The sequence below is a fragment of the Tiliqua scincoides genome, chromosome 3 (genome assembly GCF_035046505.1).
Source record: "Tiliqua scincoides isolate rTilSci1 chromosome 3, rTilSci1.hap2, whole genome shotgun sequence".
Classification (NCBI taxonomy): domain Eukaryota; kingdom Metazoa; phylum Chordata; class Lepidosauria; order Squamata; family Scincidae; genus Tiliqua; species Tiliqua scincoides.
Window position 1 is genome coordinate 102,625,738 of NC_089823.1, and position 18,826 is coordinate 102,644,563.

General features: G+C 41.9%; 1 protein-coding gene across 2 annotated transcripts in view; it reads left to right on the plus strand.

Moving 5' to 3' along the window:
- The window catches only part of STK24 (serine/threonine kinase 24), a 63,422-nt gene that overhangs the window by 11,805 nt on the left and 32,791 nt on the right, over positions 1-18,826 (plus strand). For both annotated transcript variants that reach the window (XM_066619655.1, XM_066619654.1), the window contains exons 3-7: positions 11,154-11,210; positions 13,186-13,294; positions 13,384-13,541; positions 14,150-14,335; positions 15,643-15,788. In XM_066619655.1, the coding sequence (XP_066475752.1) occupies positions 11,154-11,210; positions 13,186-13,294; positions 13,384-13,541; positions 14,150-14,335; positions 15,643-15,788 (656 nt within the window). The remainder of the gene's footprint in view (positions 1-11,153; positions 11,211-13,185; positions 13,295-13,383; positions 13,542-14,149; positions 14,336-15,642; positions 15,789-18,826) is intronic.

The following is an 18,826-nucleotide window of genomic DNA, read 5'->3' on the forward strand; positions in this document are numbered from 1 at the left end:
CAAAGGCTACTGAAAAAACTCCAGTCAAGGAATTAGAGGGCAGGTCCTCTCATGGATTGAGAACTGGTTGAAGACCAGGAAACAGAGAGTGGGTGTCAATTGGCAATTTTCACGATGGAGCGAGGTGAAAAGCAGTGTGCCCCAAGGATCTGTCCTGGGACCGGTGCTCTTCAACCTCTCCATAAATGACCTGGAGACAGGATTGAGCAGTGAGGTGGCTAAGTTTGCAGACGACACTAAACTTTTCCGAGTGGTGAAGACCAGAAGTGATTGTGAGGAGCTCCAGAAGGATCTCTCCAAACTGGCAGAATGGGCAGCAAAATGGCAGATGCGCTTCAATGTCAGTAAGTGTAAAGTCATGCACATGGGGCAAAAAATCAAAACTTTAGATATAGGCTGATGGGTTCTGAGCTGTCTGTGACAGATCAGGAGAGAGATCTTGGGGTGGTGGTGGACAAGTTGATGAAAGTATCGACCCAATGTGCGGCAGCAGTAAAGAAGGCCAATTCCATGCTTGGGATCATTAGAAAAGGTACTGAGAACAAAACGGCTAATATTATAATGCCATTGTACAAATCTATGGTAAGGCTACACTTGGATTATTGTGTCCAGTTCTGGTCACCGCATCTCAAAAAGGATATAGTGGAAATGGAAAAGGTGCAAAAGAGGGTAACTAAGATGATTGCTGGGCTGGGGCACCTTCCTTATGAGGGAAGTCTACGGCATTTGGGCCTCTTCAGTCTAGAAAAGAGACGCCTGAGGGGGGACATGATTGAGACATACAAAATTATGCATGGGAAGGATAAAGTGGATAGAGAGATGCTCTTTACACTCTCACATAACACCAGAACCAGGGGACATCCACTAAAATTGAGTGTTGGGAGAGTTAGGACAGACAAAAGAAAATATTTCTTTACCCAGCGTGTGGTTGGTCTGTGGAACTCCTTGCCACAGGATGTGGTGATGGCATTTGGCCTGGATGTCTTTAAAAGGGGATTGAACAAGTTTCTGGAGGAAAAATCCATTATGGGGTACAAGGCATATTGTGTATGTGCAACCTCCTGATTTTAGAAATGGGCTATGTCAGATGCAGGGAAGGGCACCAGGATGTAGGTCTCTTGTTATCAGGTGTGCTCCCTGGGGCATTTGGTGGGCCGCTGTGAGATACAGGAAGCTGGACTAGATGGGCCTATGGCCTGATCCAGTGGGGCTGTTCTTATGTTCACATATCTTGTTGGCGGAGCTTCATTAGTGCTTGAAGGTTGGATAGGATTGGGCCCTCAGTCCCACTGAGATGATGGCTGCAACTTAGGAAATAACCATCAAACCCTGTAAGTTTGAGGCTGTGTACTACTATACTGTTTTTATCAGTGTATTTTGTAAACAGATTTTTAGAAAGTGTGTTTATGCCTGTTTAATACTTGCTGTTTTCTGAAATGAGTCTTGGGAATTGTTGTTGTAGTTAAGTGCTAATATTCTAATACCAAATGTATGGTGTGGCCACTTTGGAATATTGCATACTGTTCTGAACACCACATTTTAAAAAGGATGTAGAGTTGGAAAAATTGTAGAAGAAGGTACCAAAATGATTGCAAGGCTGAAGCACTTTTGTTAGGAGTATACATTTGGGTTTTAAATTTAGAAAAAAATGCAACTAAGGGGGAATGTGATAGGGTTTATAAAATTATGCCCAGTGAATAGAGAATTTGTTTTTCTCCTTAATAAAGCCAGGGGTTATCTAATGAAACTGTCAGGATTTAAGATGGACAAAGCGTGGTATTTTTTTACATAGAACATAATTAATCTATGAAGTTTGCTACTATGAGGTGTGATGGACAGTAGGTTTTCTGACTCTCAAAGGGAATTAAACAAATTCATGAAGAACAGATCTATCAGTAGTATGCGTAATTCGCAGTTTGCAAAGAAAAATCAAATAACTAATGGCTCCCTGTTCCAATAGGGCTCACAATCTAAAAAGATGCAAAAGAACACCAGCAGGCAGCCACTAGAAAAGATACTGCTGGGGTGAGGTGGGCCAGTTACTCTGCCCCTGCTAAAAAGAGGAGCACCCACTCAAAAAAGTGCCTCTTACCCAGTTAGCAGGGGTCCTCTTGCCCACTTGACTGAAGATGACCAGAGCTGTGCTCTTCAGAACACCTTCTAAAAGCCTAAGAGCATCACTTCCTGGTTTTCCTGAAAACTAGAAGTAACTTTTGTGCCCTCTGAAGGCCTTAGGAAGGCTATCTGAGAGTCAGGGATGCTTCCTTTTGGGGACTCACTTGAGTATGTGCTTTATTTTGTGGTGTGTGTTGGTGCTTGGAAAAATCCTGGAAATTTGAGTCCATTTATTCATTTGTCGAAGTTCAATCACTAATATATTTATTTAAATATTTTTTTGGCCCTCAGCACCATGCCAGATATTTAATGCAGCCCTCTGGCCAAAACGTTTGGAGACCCCTGTTCTGGGATATTCAATCTGAAATCAGTTGCTCCCCTGTAAGAATCTTTGATTTCTTTTTAATTACTTGCTGGTAAAAGCAGAAATGCATGAGTAGCAGTCTTGTGATTCTGCTCTTGTTAGGGATAACCTGCTTTGCTCCACTTGGGGAGGTGCCCCTTGGCCCCCTCTGTTGGCCTTCCCACACCTCCCTCTGTGGGTCTCCCGGCGCCTCAAAACAGCTTCCTGAAGTGATCACAACCCACTTCCAGTTTTTGTTGTGAAACCGGAAGTGAGTTATGATAGCTTCAGGGAGCTGTTTTGAGGTGCAGGAAGGCCCACAGAGGAAGGTGTGGGTCCCCTGCTCCCTCTGGAGGGCCAGCGCAACCCCTGGTAAACCCACCCTTTCTTCTCTGTGGTAGTGCAATCCCAGAAGCACTGTCCCCTCCACAGTTATTTAGGGAGGTTCCACCTCCCGTGTAAAGTTTGGGAACTGCCGGTAAAGTAGATTTTTAAAATATGTGTCTTCTGGAATTTAAGAATAGTGTTGATTTCTTTTGGTTGTTGGAGTTCTCTAAGCTGTAGTATTGCCTGTTCCACAATTCTCTTGATACTGTTGGTGCACCTTTACTCTTGTAAAATTGTCTATTCTTCTGGGAGAACTGGTCTTTCAGGATATTCATGTCAACTTGGTTTCAGGTATTTGCAGTACAATTCTGTGAATGCTTACTCAAAAGGAGATCCCACTGTGTTCAGTGGGATTTACTCCCAAGACAGTGTGCATAGGATTGCAGCCTTTATTTCATACTACTTATTTGTGGTAGTATTCAGTAAGCTGAAAAGGAAATATACCTATTTCCTGTGGGCATGGAAATACTGTATTAACTGAATTCCAAATGTTCTTGTTTCACAAGTGGTATACAGGTTCTAACTTGTCAATGATAGCTTCTTGTTTCGATGTGGAGAAATTGCAGGCAAATTAGAAACTGTTCTTGGCAAAGAGCCCTTTCTGTTTACTTGTCATTAATTATGTTGACCTCAAAATGATACTGTTTGGAGATGTTTACTCAAACTTTCATGCAAGCAAAATCATACTCTTGCAGTGGCTTTTCCCTGAGGCTGACTGATAATGTGTGTGCCTGGATAGTGCAGTTCTTCTGTACTGTGTCTAACATACTGTTGCAATTAGATGGCTGAACTTCTAATGGCATGTTGGGTTGATGTGTGGGTAGCTTGATGAAAGAATTATAATTGCATACAAGAGATAACTGATAGTATTTCCACCCCTTCCTTCATCATAGCTGTCTTTAGACTGCTTGACACTAAGTAGTCTTGGTTCACTCAAATACGCATTTGGGAACATCTCAAAACAGCATGAAGCAAGTGTGATGCCATGCATTCGGGAGGTGCAAACCCAAAAGGGGAGAATAAAGGAAATCCAGTTGGAAAAAAACGATAAGGTGAAGACTTTGTAAAGAGAGTAAATATATGACATTTTGAGTATGTTTTCATATTCGCTGGATTCTTTCTGAGTGGAAATCAAGGATGCTTATAAATAATACATAGAACTTTAAAAATATTATGGAAAATTCAGTAAGTAAGGAATTTAGGAGCTGGAATTTTAAACAATCTAGAAGACAACTTGATGAGTAGCTTTGTATGTACTTAGCCACATCACGGTTTTTTTCCTCTGCCATGTTTGATTGGTAGTTTCTTTAGCAGTTTCTACTTCAGTGTGTTAGCTTCTATTTAAATGATATGTTAAATGGGCACTCTTATGTTTTTGTTTGTGGGAATGCACTGTATGCTATCAATCATAAGCAATGCTGCCATTCAGTCCTTGTGTCTTTAGTGAGTAAGTTTAAAGGTCTTCTGCATTCTAATGGTAAAAGAAAATTCAGCTGTATCAAGGTCATATTTTTTTCTAATCCCCAGGACATTTTATTTGTGAAAGTTTACATTCCATGCTGTCCCTACTGCTGTGGACAGTTTATACAGATATTTACAAGTTTACATTTTTGAAGAGAACAAGAAAAAGAACAAAAAAAATTTCTCTGGAACATTCCATAAATGGGCTAAAAATAGCCTCTGTCTGAGGCACTATAGCAGCAGGCAGATGAAAGAGAAAGCTCGGTGAAGGATTGCTGAGAAGACTCCCTGCAGTTATGGTGCCCTGTAGTTCATTTATGAAATCCAGTCCTAGCGTGCCCACTTCTAGCCTTCAGGGAGAGGTCAGACTGCATTCACCAAATAGTGAGCTGCAGGTTGTAAGCATGAGCAATCGGTTTGTCAGGAAAGGTGGCAAGAGAACATAAGAGCTCTGCTGGATCAGGCCCCAGGCTGATCTCATCCAGCTTCCTGTGTCTCATAGCAGCCCATCAGATGCCTTGGGGCGCACACAAGACCACATGATACTTGTATCTTGCTGCCACTGCCCTGCATCTGGCATTCTGTTTACCCTTGCATTCCCCAGTGAAGACAGCGAACTATGACTTGGGTTTAACTTGGGCCACTTTATTAAACACAAGTGACCAATTTTTAACACATGAAAGCTACTGAACACACCGTCTCTCCCTCACCAGTCTGGGGTGGGTGAAAAGACTGCCATCCACAGCCAGTTTGGATAACAGAAAAAAATTTCTATCTGGCCCTCATGATGAGTGCTAATCTCAGACTGTACATACACATCATGGCTTGTAATTTATGATGAATTTTTTTTCCTTCAGAAATCAATCTGATCCCCTTTTAAAGGCATCTAGGCCAGACACTGTCACCAGGTCATGTGGCAAGAAGCTCCACAGACTAATTGCACGCTAGGTAAAAATATTTTCTTTTGTTTGTTCTAACTTTACCAATACTTAATTTTAGTGGATGTTTCCTAGTTCTGGTGTTGTGAGAGAGGGGAAAAAGCATCCTTCTTTCATCCCCTGAATAATTTTGTGTGTTTCAATCATGGCCTCTCCCCAGGTGCCTCTTTTCTAGGCTGAAAAGCCTTAAATGCTATAGCCTTTCCTCATAAGGGAGTCCAGTAATCATTTTGGTTGCTCTCTTCTGCACCTTTTCTAGTTCCACTATGTCCTTTATAGATGTGGCGACTAAAACTGAATGCAATATTCCAGATATGGTCTTACCATCGATTTGTACAATAACTTTATAATATTGGCTCTTTTATTCTCAATCCCCCTTTTAATGATTCCTAGCATGGAAATGGACCCCTGTCCCACATTGAGCCGATACTTTCATCAAACTGTCCAGCAGCACCCTGAAATCTCTCTCCTGAACTGACTGAGATGGCTCAGAACCCATTAGCCTATACGAAGTTAGTTGTAATATAGTGAACAAGAATGCAGTCACATAGGATCTTCAGTGAACAGAATGGATTCCTGGTAGCAGACAATTTAGTTCAATGGGTTCAAGAGTTAGACTGACCATTTAGTTCAATGGGTTCAAGAGTTAGACTGACCTTTGTTATTCCTATTGATTGTACTACCTGGCCCAGTGGCCCAGGCTTTGTTCCCTCTCTGAGTTGTGGAAATCTTTAAAGAGGCAGAATCTATGCTTGGAGCCTTGCCTTATGTTGCCTTACTACTGTTTTCTGGTGGATTCAGTAGAGCCTACACACAGGATTTTGGATTCAGGATTAGTATCCATATTGGGTTTATTACCTGTCTGTTTCACAACCTAAACTTCTTGACCACACTTCCCCCCACCCCAATTCTCTGGTATTTTGTCCTTTCAGTTTCTGCTTGGATGCTGTTCAAGGTAAGGGTGCCATTTCCCTTGTTTCAGAAGGCCATGTGATAGTTACAAAGGAGTTTTTGCTGGGGCAGGCAGCTCTTAGTTGCTGATGGAATGCTTGCTATATATATGCCTTCTTTTCTCGTTCTTCCCTCTCTGCTTCTCAGCTGAAAGAAGCATGCACTGCAGGAGCAGAAGCACTTCTACAAGGTTGAACAGTGTCTTATGGCAGTATTATCCATGTTAAATGCAGCTACCTGCATGTTTGGTTTGGTACATGCCACCTTAAAGGTGACAGCAATTGGCCATCTTTTTTTTTTTTTTTTAAAGCCTTGTCTGGATCCCACTATTTTAGACAACAACAGGTCAGTATCTAACCTCCCATTTTTGGGCAAAGTGATTAAGAGGGTGGTTTCATCCCAGAACCAGGGAGTCATGTAAGATAATGGATTTTCAGGACCCCGATCAATCTGGTTTTAGACCAGGCCTTGGGACTGAAACGGCCTCGGTTGCCTTGGTGGATGACCTAAGCTAGCTAGATGGAGTATGTGTGTGGGTCCCTTTTGGTCATACTGGACCTTTCAGCTGCTTCTAATACCATTGGCCATGGTGTCTTCCTGGGCTGACTGGTTGAGTTGGGCTGGGAGGCACAGTACTGCAGAGTTTCCACTCCTTCTTGTCTGACTGTGCGCAGGTGGTGGTGCTGGGGAACTTGTAGTCTGTCATAGAATAATTGTCTTCCTTGAGTTGTAGAGAGAAGAAACCTACTTACTAGTACATCTGATCAGTACTATCACATCACCACTAGATGGCTCTGAATTGTCAGTATGTTTAACTCCAATGTTATTGACTAGTCAGTTTTCTTTTTAAAAGAAAACTGTTAGTTTATCGTTGGAGAATAAAATTAGTGTGAATAAAATATTTTAAAATAATGTTTACAGAACAGTAATGAAAATGCTAATAAAAAATAACCAAATTCTGATAGATCTAAAGCTCTAGGTAATTGAAGGCACTGGATAGATTGTGTGCCTGCCTTAGGACCTAGAATATGGGTGTCAAATGTATTTTGTACAGCAGGACAGATAGCATTCATTCCATGTTGAGGGCTGGAAGCACAGATGACCAGAAATAAGCAGTTCTCTTCTTGGAACTCATTAGCTGCAAATAACAGAAGACAAAATATGTAGATCTGATCATATTTTCAAGATATGGGAGAGCCAAATTATCATAAGGTCTGCACTTTCAGTAGCACCACTTCTGCCAAGTCATCACCTCGCAGCTTAGCAGCTGAGGGGGTCTGCAAAGTGATGCATCGGCAGCAGTACATGATGATTGGACTCTCCCAGCACCTTGGTGGCATCTTCCTCTCTTATCTCTCTTGGTCTGTTCCTTCCTCCATAGGGTTCCTTGCCTTCTGAGGCCTCCTTCCACGTCTCGCTTCTACAACCTTAGTAGAACCGGCACTGCCGAAAGGGCAGTGCTGGAGCAGCCCAGTTATCATGTGGGCCAGATCTTCTGTGGAATGTATCTGGCCCATGGGCCTTTTGTTTGATCCCCTGACTTAGAGACATGCACTGAGAATTGAACAACCGTCTGTTTAGTGGAGTAAAGCAAAAAGAGAGAACAATCTTATCAGTGGAAAAAGAAAACTTGGGGAACTTTCATTGAAGAGGGTTGTGGAGAAGAAGACATAAACCCTTAAGGAACGAAACAACTGTAATCTTGGAAGAGAAGAGATGGAAGGGTGTTACTGCATTCTTCTGCTCTGTACATCTTCTTTTGTGGATGAACATACTATATGGCTGCAAAACTTTAATGAAAAGGAAAAAGATGCGACATGCAAAACCAGAGTAATTTCTTTGATGATGGGGATCTTTTGTCCAGTCTGAATTCAGAGTTATGTTTAAAAGATAATACTTGAGCTCATCCGTATCTCCCATCAAAGGGATTCAATCCAAGAGCAACTAGCATTCATCATGATACTTCAGAGGAGGTAAGCATCTCAGAAATCAACCAGAAGCATCAACCAGAAACTACCTCCTCATCAGTTGTGTCTTGAGAACAACCTCCAATGCACTGTCTTCTCTTGAAGGGCTTTTTGGAGATAATGATAGAATATTTATAATCCCTGGTATCATATTTTCCAGCTCGAGATCTTTTAATCTTTGCAGTAGTGAACTTACTTATTGGCACATCCATCACAAAGACAAGAAGATGCAAACACATTTTATGTTTTAAATAATTGAAATAATCTTTTTGATACTTGGATTTGAAACACATTTGAGCTTAGACTCCTGTCTTGGATGATGCCATTTTCTTGGTGGTTGTATAGACTTGAATATCAGAAAAAGGCAGTTCCAGTTTCTTCTTCTGTCTGTTCTTTTCACCTCATAAGCAGTGCTGGGTGCTGTGCTTCAACTGTAACTGGTCAAGAACAAAATAACTGTTCAGTTTACTTATGTAGCTGATGGAATATGCTCTTGCCTTCAAAAGCGTATTTTTTAATAAGCATGTGTATGTTGTATTTTGCTGACTTATTCTTGTAGAATAAATTGTTTATGGTGCTGAGGATTTCTTTAAGGCAGGAGTTCCCAAACTGCCCCCCTGTGCAACCCACCTGTGGCAGAGGACACTGCCACCCAGCTCCTTCTCTGGTGCTGGGTCTTGGAAGGCCTTGCAGCCTTTGGAAGCAACTGGAAGTCACGTTCACAAACCCAGCTGCTTCTGGAGGCTGTGGGGGTCCGGTGCTGCCTCCAATTGTGTCTGGAGGGCTCTAATTGGAGCCAGCTGGATGCAGGGAAAGCCCAACCCAGAACCCATTATGTTTGCAATTTACAGTTTGAAAACCCTAATATAGAGCAACATTTCCTTGGATAAAGAGAGTATTTATTGCTCAGTTGATGAAAAGTATACTTTTTGGCCATGCTTTAGGAACATAGTCCTTGACTTGAAGGGTATTCATGTTTTTAATTGGCAGCCCTGCACTGGTGAATTTGGGAGGCAGCTTGTTTATGTGTTTCTGCTGGTGATGCAGGTCTGGGTGTGTGTGTGTGTGTGTGTGTGTGTGTGTGTGTATATATATATATATATATTAAAGTTCTGATGGGAACGTTGAGGTGCTTGCTCTTTTGAATTGCAGTCACTGCGTTTTCAAGAAACATTTGCTTCAGCATTTGGAATGAATGAGTCAATGAGTCACAAGTCTAAGGAATTGCTAATACCAAACAAAGACTTATTGGAAGGGAGTCGTACAACATCTGAGTGCAGGATTTGCAAGCTTGTTGAATACCAAATGCAGGAACATTCTAAAACATATTAGCATGCAAAAGTGGTGTGGTATTCATTCTTTGTGGTGCTTTCATGAAACCACCTATAAGTTGCCATTGGTAAACTCAGCAGTTTGGAACAGACTCATCCTGAAGCTACTTTTTTTACATATGAAAACTACAGTAAATCTAAACGGAAAGATAATGAAATTGGTTTTTGTCATTGCAGCTTTTTTCTGTAAGATCAGCTGTAAATGTTATCTGGTTTCTTCTACATAGAAAGCAGTCTTTAATTCAATGTGTGTTAAGGATGACAGATTTCATATATAAGATTACAAGTGTAGACTTTAACATGCTTGCATTTAATTTAGATTTCATTTTAAATCAAGTTGCAATTCAAAACCAGTATATGCAAAATAAGCTTTAATGTACAACATTGAGTGTGAAATAAAATGAATTTTTAAAAAACTTTACTTTGTATTTGTACCTGTGCTTTGTATTGGCATATTAAGAACTGTTTTGATTATTATTTTAGACAATAATTGTGTGAATGGCCCTTATTGCATTAGAGCAGCATTTGCAAGTTTCTTATCTTCAGGGAACCATTTCTACATACATGTGTTTGTTAGAAGCTTCTGTGTATTTGCTAGGGAACTTGAGCATGTTGCAGATAGTTTTAGGCACTATTCACGGGTGCGTGATCGTCACTCAGGGTACTGACTAAGGCCTATTGGACCATACTGTCATTCTCTGCTGAGAATAAACTTTAGAGTGTGTCCAGAACACTGTTGAGGCTGCACACTACAGAGGAAGGTTAGCAGTGGTTGTTTTGGGAAAGCTTGTCAGTCATGACTGACCTGTTTGAATAACCCTGGTAAACTTTTTAACAGTTCCAGGTTTCCTTAGAACAGGGGTCTCCAAACCCCAGCCCGGAGGCCGGATGTGGCCCGCAGCAAGCCTCTTTCCGGCCCGCAGCCAACCTCTTGTCCCCTGAAAGCCTCTGGTCCATTCAACTGAACTTGACCAGAACTGTGCTCTGATTGTGTCTGGAGGGTGTTCTGAGGGCCAGAGAGGATGAATGAATGAGCCCATTCATTCATTTATTCACTCATCTAAGTTCCATCTCTAATTTATTTATTTAAATTTTATATTGAAATTTTTTTTTTCTGGCCCTCCACACCACGCCAGATATTTGATGCAGCCCTCTGGCCAAAATGTTTGGAGACCCCTGCCTTAGAACATAGTTTGAAAACTTTTGTATAGTACTTATCAATCTCAATATTGAAATGTTGAGTTGTTCATTTTGGGGGAACGGGAAAATATGTTTATAGTAAGCATGATCATAACTTGTACTGCCCTCACTCAGATCTCTCATGATAGGATTGGTTGAACAGTGAAGGACTATTTTGAGTTCCTCCGGTATCTGGTGATTCTTCTAAACTCTGAGCTTTGTAGCACAATTGCCATGTGGTACACTATAGTTCTAAAATGTCTTGTATTTTGAAAAGAACTAAAAGAAAACTTTGTGCTATTTTGTGGTGTTATTTGAAATAAACCCTCTTTGTTCATGTTTTACTATATTCGGGTTTTTTGTTTGTGGCTAAAAAGAAATGTGAGCTGAAACATACTGTTTAGAAAAAATTACCTGTGGCTTTGAAAAATTCATACAGTTTTCTTTGTCATAGTTTAAAAAGCATTTTGTCTATTTACAGGATACAAAATTATGGATAATAATGGAATACCTTGGTGGAGGTTCTGCTCTTGATCTTGTAAGTAGTATGTTGTATGTAATTTGAGACTGTTCAAAATCTGAATTTTTATCTAATCTGTTACTAGATTGTAACTAATATTGGTAATATTACAATAACTTGAGGCTGCAATCGTATACAGGTGGGGCCTCCATATCCATGCATTGTGTATCCATGGATCTGGCTGAACGTGGGTCCCCTGGACCCACGCTGAGCCAGACTTGGCCCCACCTGAGCCCTCCAGAGGCGACTGGAGCTCCAGAGGGCTTTCTGTAGCCTTCAAAGCCTGCACAGAAATGACGTTTTTATGCTATATAAAGCCCAGGGAAGCCTCCTGGGCTCTGGAGCTCTGGTTCCCTTCTGAACACTTAAGGGGCCAAAGTTCATTGATTTGATTATATCAATCCACAATTTTCAGTATCAGTGAGTATCCAAGATCAGATCCCCTGTGGATACCGAGGCCCTACCTGTATACACTTTCCTGAGAGAGTCCCATTGAACACAATGGAACTTACTTCTGAGTAGACATGGATAGGATTGCGCTGCAATATTGTTTGTGGCAATATTGCTACAGGAATATAAGCATCATAAGTTCATTTTTGCTAAGAGTAAGAATGTAAAATAATGTTTGTAACTTCTAAAAATTCTTGGTTGTACTGTAGAGGAAATTTGCTCTATTTTTGTATTTTTAGCTTCTTAAATTTGCAGTAACATCCCTTTTGTTTCGTATTTCCTGGGTAGTGAGGAAGCCTAGCAAAGCAAAGAAAATTCTAAATGTGCACTCCATCTTGTCGTGAGGATGTAGAACCAAGGCATTTTATGTAGCCAGTTTTCATTTACAGTAGGAGAGCCTTAAATATGGAGAAGAGCCATTGAGAGTGAGTGAGGCCAGAGAAAGAAGATATTGGAGAGCCTACCTGTAGAAAGATATGTAGAAACTGTTCACAAGCCCTTCTTTTATAGCTCTGGCAGGCAAAGATTAAGAGCCATGGAGCCAAAGTTCTCCTAATTTTAAAGAAATAGACACTTTTGTTTAATCCAAAAGATAGGAAAATCTTTACCGGAATTAAGAGAGAAAAAGAAGGCTGAATGAAAGATACGTGCATTCAAATTATGTGCTTGGTATCTGAGGCTAAATTGAAAGGAATTTAAGTTTGGCTTGGTGTTGTGTAGCACCTTACAACTTCAGATGGTCATCTCTCTTTTATCCCATTTTGGGGGAATCTGGCTTTCCAGATTCTGATATATGTTGTGTTCAATCAAAGGGTATTGCAGGAGAACATCCCAGCAGCTTTTAGACTATTGAATGTTAGCTCTACTCATTTTTTTTCTCCTCCTGGCAGGGCACTTGATGTTTTTATGGTTCCTGTGAGGGGGAGGGGTGCACAGACCAAGTCTTGTATAGTACCTTCATATGTGGTAGGATTTTCTGCAGACCCAAAGTTGGGTAAAACTTGGAAAGTGAAAGACGGTGAAGCACAAGACATTGATCAAGATTGTACTGAACCATTATGAACTATTCAGTAAGCAGGCTCACCAGCAATCTGTCTGTGGCAAACTGGTAAACATGTTTTAAGTATGTTGATATCTAAAGCACTGGGTTAGCAAAAACTGACTGGTAAGGTCAAAGGATGTTACAAAGGTCCTTGCACTTATGTAAGATAGGTGGTAATCCTATACTTGCTTCCCTACGACTAAGTCCTATTGAACACAAGGGCATAGCATTGCACTGTTAGGTCTCTGAAATTCCTTTCTTCACTAGTTGGAAGTAACCCACACAGCTTTAAGTCAATTTAAGTTTAATTAAGTGGAAGTAACCCACACAGCAATTTAAGTTTAAATTGCTAGATAGCACTAAGAAAGCTGAATATGAAAGGAGAAGAAAATAAAACATAAAATACTGAACTTCAGTGCTTTTTTAATGCTTTTATCTGGTTTACAGTTTATTATCTTCTGTATTTCTGATACTGTGTTGACAATCAATTGTTTGTCATAGTTGGAACCAGGAGCTCTTGATGAAATCCAGATTGCTACAATATTAAGAGAGATTCTGAAAGGACTTGATTACTTGCATTCAGAAAAGAAAATTCATAGAGATATTAAAGGTAAAATTGTGACATCTTAAGATTTTAAGCTTAAGACTTTAAAACTTAAATACTCATTTTAAAAAAGAAATTTTCAATTTATTTTCTAGCTGCTAACGTGCTGCTCTCAGAACAAGGAGAAGTAAAATTAGCAGACTTTGGTGTAGCAGGACAACTCACTGATACGCAAATAAAGAGAAACACTTTTGTAGGTACTCCATTTTGGATGGCTCCAGAAGTAATAAAACAGTCTGCATATGATTCAAAGGTAAAACTAATGTTTGAAATGTTCAGGTATCACCCTGAACCCCTTTCTTAGTCTTTTTAGGTAAATGAAGCTTTTTTTTTTTTTGCTAAATTGAGATTTGTATAACTAGGTTTATGAAACTTTGGTCTGGCTGTTTTAAGAGGCATATACATGCCTCTTACAATAATCTTTTTGCAAATATATGATGTATTGTAGATGACTTGGATCTAAGCATGTTTTTATGTGAACAGAAAGGCACTCTCAGTTGGGCAAGGTGGCCAATTTTTGCTTATTCCCCTTCCTGCCACCTCCAGTCATAACCCCATCCCATTTCTGATGGTCCCCAGCCCTTAAGAGCAACTTTTGTGGATGGGCTAATTGGGAGGAACACAGGGAAAGTCTCACTGCACATGTGGAGTTCCATTTCTCCATTGTTGGATTCAAGCTGTAGTCATTAAGTAGGCTGCCCTTGTTTTATCTGTGTTCAACTTTATTTTGAATATCTAAAAGTGGAAAGCAAAAACATGCCTATTTTTAAGTAAATGGTCAGTAAAAAGAAGGAAATATTGCAGTTCGGGCAGTTCTTTCTTTAGCCTCTCTCCTACTGTAAGTTTGTTTTTGTGTTGCAGGCAGATATCTGGTCACTGGGCATAACAGCCATAGAACTTGCCAAAGGTGAACCACCACATTCAGAACTGCATCCGATGAAAGTTCTGTTCCTGATTCCAAAGAACAACCCACCAACGTTGGAAGGAAATTACAGTAAACCTCTGAAGGAGTTTGTGGAGGCCTGCTTGAACAAGGACCCAAGCTTTGTAAGTTTTCTTTCCTGGACTTTGTTCCGAGGCATTTTAATTAAAATGAGAAAAAGCAGACCCGTGTGAATATACAAGGGGCCCCAGTATCCGTGGATCCTGTATCTGTGGTTTCACTTTTCTGCAGATCCATGCCTCCCTGTGCCCCCTCCAGAGGGGAGAAGAGCTCCCCTCACCTCCACCCCAGGCTGCGCGCATCTGCCCACGGCATCTGCCAGGCTCAGAATGTAATAAGTGAAAAAAAATCACTCCTGGTTTTTTTTTTTTTTTTTTGCAAAACCGGAAGTGACAGTTTTATGTCTTTTAAAGGCATAAAAATGTCACTTCTGGTTTTGATGAAAAAACTGAGTGATGTTTTTCAATAATTATAGTCATTGTGAGCCCAGCAGAGGCTGCTGGTGGACGTGCGTGGCCACTGCTGGGTCAGAAGACCCTCCAGAGGCGTCCCCCGTATCCGTGGGGGTGGTGGTTCTGAAACTGAACCCCTGGAGATATGGGAGCATGCCTGTATTCACTTGCATTTTTATACATACTTATGTGTTTCTGTAGCAGTAGAAGACTAGCAAAAGCAAAAGGTTGTATTCTAAGAAAGTAAGAATTCCTAAGTGCTGCTGAAATTTGTGGTGCTTAAATTAGTCATGACTGATTACTTGCATTGCCTTCAGTGGCATTTCACCCTGACATTTTTGGAATGCAACCCAAAGACATCATTCTACTTCAGAGCTATCTGTTTGGGGAGATTTAACTTGTGTCATGTTTGTTTTAAAAGGAATTTCATATTAAGTATATGAATTAAATTTCAAAGTGTAATTTATTTTAAAAGCCCACGTTTATCCCTACTAAGATTAAAGGGAGCTCAGTTAAAAAGAAAAAAATGTTTGTAGCTAGTAGTGCAATCCTTACATAATGTGGTTTACAGGATTCCAACACTATATGTTTCGTTAATAGTTTTCCTTGCCTATTTACTGCTTGTACTTTGTTTCTGACCACATTTTTGTCCTGGTTGAATGTGATATGGCTGACAAATTGGCACCCCTTTTAACAAAATCTATTACCTACATTATATAGGAACAAAAAACATCGTTTGTAAGGCTGAAACTTTTACTGTTCATCTTCCCTCTTATGATTTAAAGTAATATGTTGTGAGGGGAAGAATAAGAATATAGGGGAAATAATCAGTAGCTCTGAGTTAAAAACACCATGTCTGATGTTTAGTACATCAGTGGATTTCAGTCTCTTCTTCTCAGTATATCCCTGCAAAATCAAGTGAAGTTTATTTAGTAAAGGAACTTATTTTTATCTTTAAGAGACCAACGGCAAAAGAACTCCTGAAGCACAAATTTATAATACGAAATGCAAAGAAAACCTCTTATTTGACGGATCTCATTGACAGGCATAAAAGATGGAAGTCTGAGCAGAACCATGATAACTCCAGCTCTGAAGATTCTGATGGGTAAGTGTGAGACTCAGTCTGGTCTTTCAGTTTTAGGGTTTGTTTGTGACAGATATTTCAGTTGGGGGACAGCAGGATTCATAGCAAGTTCAGAGACTTGTTTTGGAAAAATTCAGGATTAAACTTCTGAGAAAAGCCATGCAATTTTAAGTGCATTGTGTACTTAAAATGGCTCACACTTTACTAAGATGTGTATGTGTTCAAGATATTTAAAAGATTTTGTTCTCAAAGGTTTGTTTCACCAAGCTTGAGAAGATTAGAAACCCCTCAATTTGAATTAATTTCAAAATCTAGATGCTGTTGAATGTGGACTTGTAAAATAGTTAAGAGCTGGTATATATTCTGATGCCCCCCTTCTACAGGTACTTAATGCTACTATTGTTTCATGGCAACCAGAAAGCTGGGTTATAACTCCACATCTTCTTAGATACCTTAAGGAATTTCTCCTTCCCCCGAAGGGCAACTTGTGTCCTTCAGTGATGGTGGAAAGCCACTGTTAAAGCAATCTGAGAGATATTGAATCAGTTTTAATATATCCACCAGCCATGTTCTCCTCTTACTTTATCCCAGAATTGACTGATGATCCCACCATGTCTAGTTCTTAACATTTTTAGAGTTCAGGAACAAAGCCAGAGAACATGTATTAACTCTCAATTATTGTGCAGTAGTGAGGTGGAGTTACTGCCCTAGCTGGATGACTTCCAGGCTCTGCTTCCACAGTGTCACCACAGAGCCTCCCCACCGGAGTCCTTTGAGGGGTGTCGCCGCTTTGTGAGGCACCCACAACCCTTGGGTGCCTCACACAGCGGCGGCACTTTTCAGGGGACTCTGGTGGCCCAGCCTCCCCACCCACCCCATGTCTCTGGCTACAACGTACACTGTACTTACATAAGCGGTTTTGCTGTAATTTTGTCTTTCCTGGTTTTATTACGTAGTTAGTACGTATTTTAGAGTATGTCAGTACCTATGCTGGAGTATGTAGTCAGTATATGTATGTAGTCAGTACCTACGTAGGAGTATGTACTCAGTACATGTCAGAGTATACAGTCAGTACATAAGTTACATAGAGTATGTTAAAGTATGCAGTCAGTACCTATGTTGGGAGTTTGTAGTCAGTATATGTATGTAGTCAGTACCTACGCTGGAGTATGTACTCAGTACATACATTACATAGAGTATGCACTCAGTACATACGTTAGAGTATGCACTCAGTTCTTAAGTTACATAGAGCATGTTAGAGTATGTAGTCAGTACCTATGTTGGAGTATGTACTCAGTACATATGTTAAGAGTAAGTTAGTATGTTAGCTGGTCTGGGATTTGTTTTTTAACCTGAAGTTGTTCCACCAACAGCGGACCCTCCAGCAATGTTCTCCCTCCCACGGTCCACACCGTCGTGCCAGCCCTTTCCATACCCCGTGGCCCCCCTTCCAGCATGAGGCCCTCAGCGCCTCCCAGTCCAGGACGAAGACCCTCCTGCAGCAGGCCCCCAGGCCGCCCTGCTGGCGAGGGTCGCAACTGTTTCGCCCCCCGTCCACTGCCTCAGCCCCCCTCAGGCTACTTCAGCCTCCTCCACTGTCTCTCCTCCTCCTCGTAGGATCTGGCCTGACTGGGCTGAAGTGACTGACGGGTGGGGGAGGGAAGGCAGCTCCCTCAGGTGGCCACTGACAGCAGCAGGAGGAGGATGGTGGGGGTTGGGAGCGCGAGGAAGGCGGCACGGCACATGTGCGGGAGATGGGCCTCAACAAGGCCGCACGCACTGCGCTCCCGAGCCATGCCTACTCCCGACAATGTGTCCTCGGCTCCCCCAGCCGAGCCACGCCCCTTCCTCCATCTCCTCATGGCCTGGGCTTTCCTGCCCTGTCTGAGGCACGCCCCGAAAAGCTCTCACCTCGCCTCACTCACAGCCCTGCCCCTCGCTTGTCCCTCAGCTGTCAAGCCACGCCCCAACACGTTCCTTACGTCCCGCCGTGAGCCACGCCTTCTTTCTACCCAGCTCGCGTGCCCCTGCAAGTGTTGCTTCCGAGCACGCCCCAAATCCTCCTCAGGAACGCCCCCATCCTTTCCCTCGCCTCCTCTGTGAAGGTTCCAGCCACGCCCATTTAGCCCTTTTTGCTATAGAGGTAGGAGGAAAAGAGTGGAGACAGATGCAGCATATACTACCGGTTACAAAATGAATGTCGCCCTATGGGCTATGGATGCTGTCTTGTCAAAAGCGGAATGGTTTGTCGTACTAACCCTTGGAATTTTTTAGTGTAGTAGCAAAAATTCCCTCTATTCTTTCAGCAGTTCCCACACTGTGGGTCTGTGGCCCAGTAGTGGGTCATGACTCACTTTTTGGTGGTTTGGGAAACTGACAGGGCAGATTAGGCCTTGTTAGCTTCCCGAGGTACCAGGAGTACCCACAGGGCCATATTATTCATAAGGCTGACTAGCCTGAAGGCTAGGGGCCCCATAGGAACTAGGGCCCCCCCTTTTTTGCTGGCGCACTCTTACTAATGGGTAAAGGCACTTTACCCCTTTATATATATAAAATATCCCCTGGGGGCTGGGGGATAAGAATAGGCCCTCAGTTTGGCTGTACTTGTCTTAAGAGGCGACTAAATAGCCACCGGGTAGATGGGACTCCTTAGCCTGGGAAGGCAGCTCATCTGAGAAAAGGAAAACTCTGATCCCAAACCTCCACTGCATTGTGGCTACATCCAGTTATGGAAAAGGCTTCAGGAGTCAACCTCGAGGCAAAATCTGGAGCCGGAGTCCCTGGGGCAGTTCATGGCTGAACACAGTCACGTTCTGGCAACCATGTGATGCCGCTGGAACCAACCATACTGGCTTCTGCCTTTCCATTGGACCATTTCAGCGATGTGGAGAAGGGGGATTTGCTGCATGGGAAACAGTCTAGCCCCCATAACTACTTTACCCAGGCTTCGCACACTGGAGAGGACACTTTGTTCCAGAGCCACCATTCAGAGCGCGATACCATAGTCTTTCGAGACTGAAGGATGCCAACAACCGCACTGTTGGAATTCCATTTCAGAC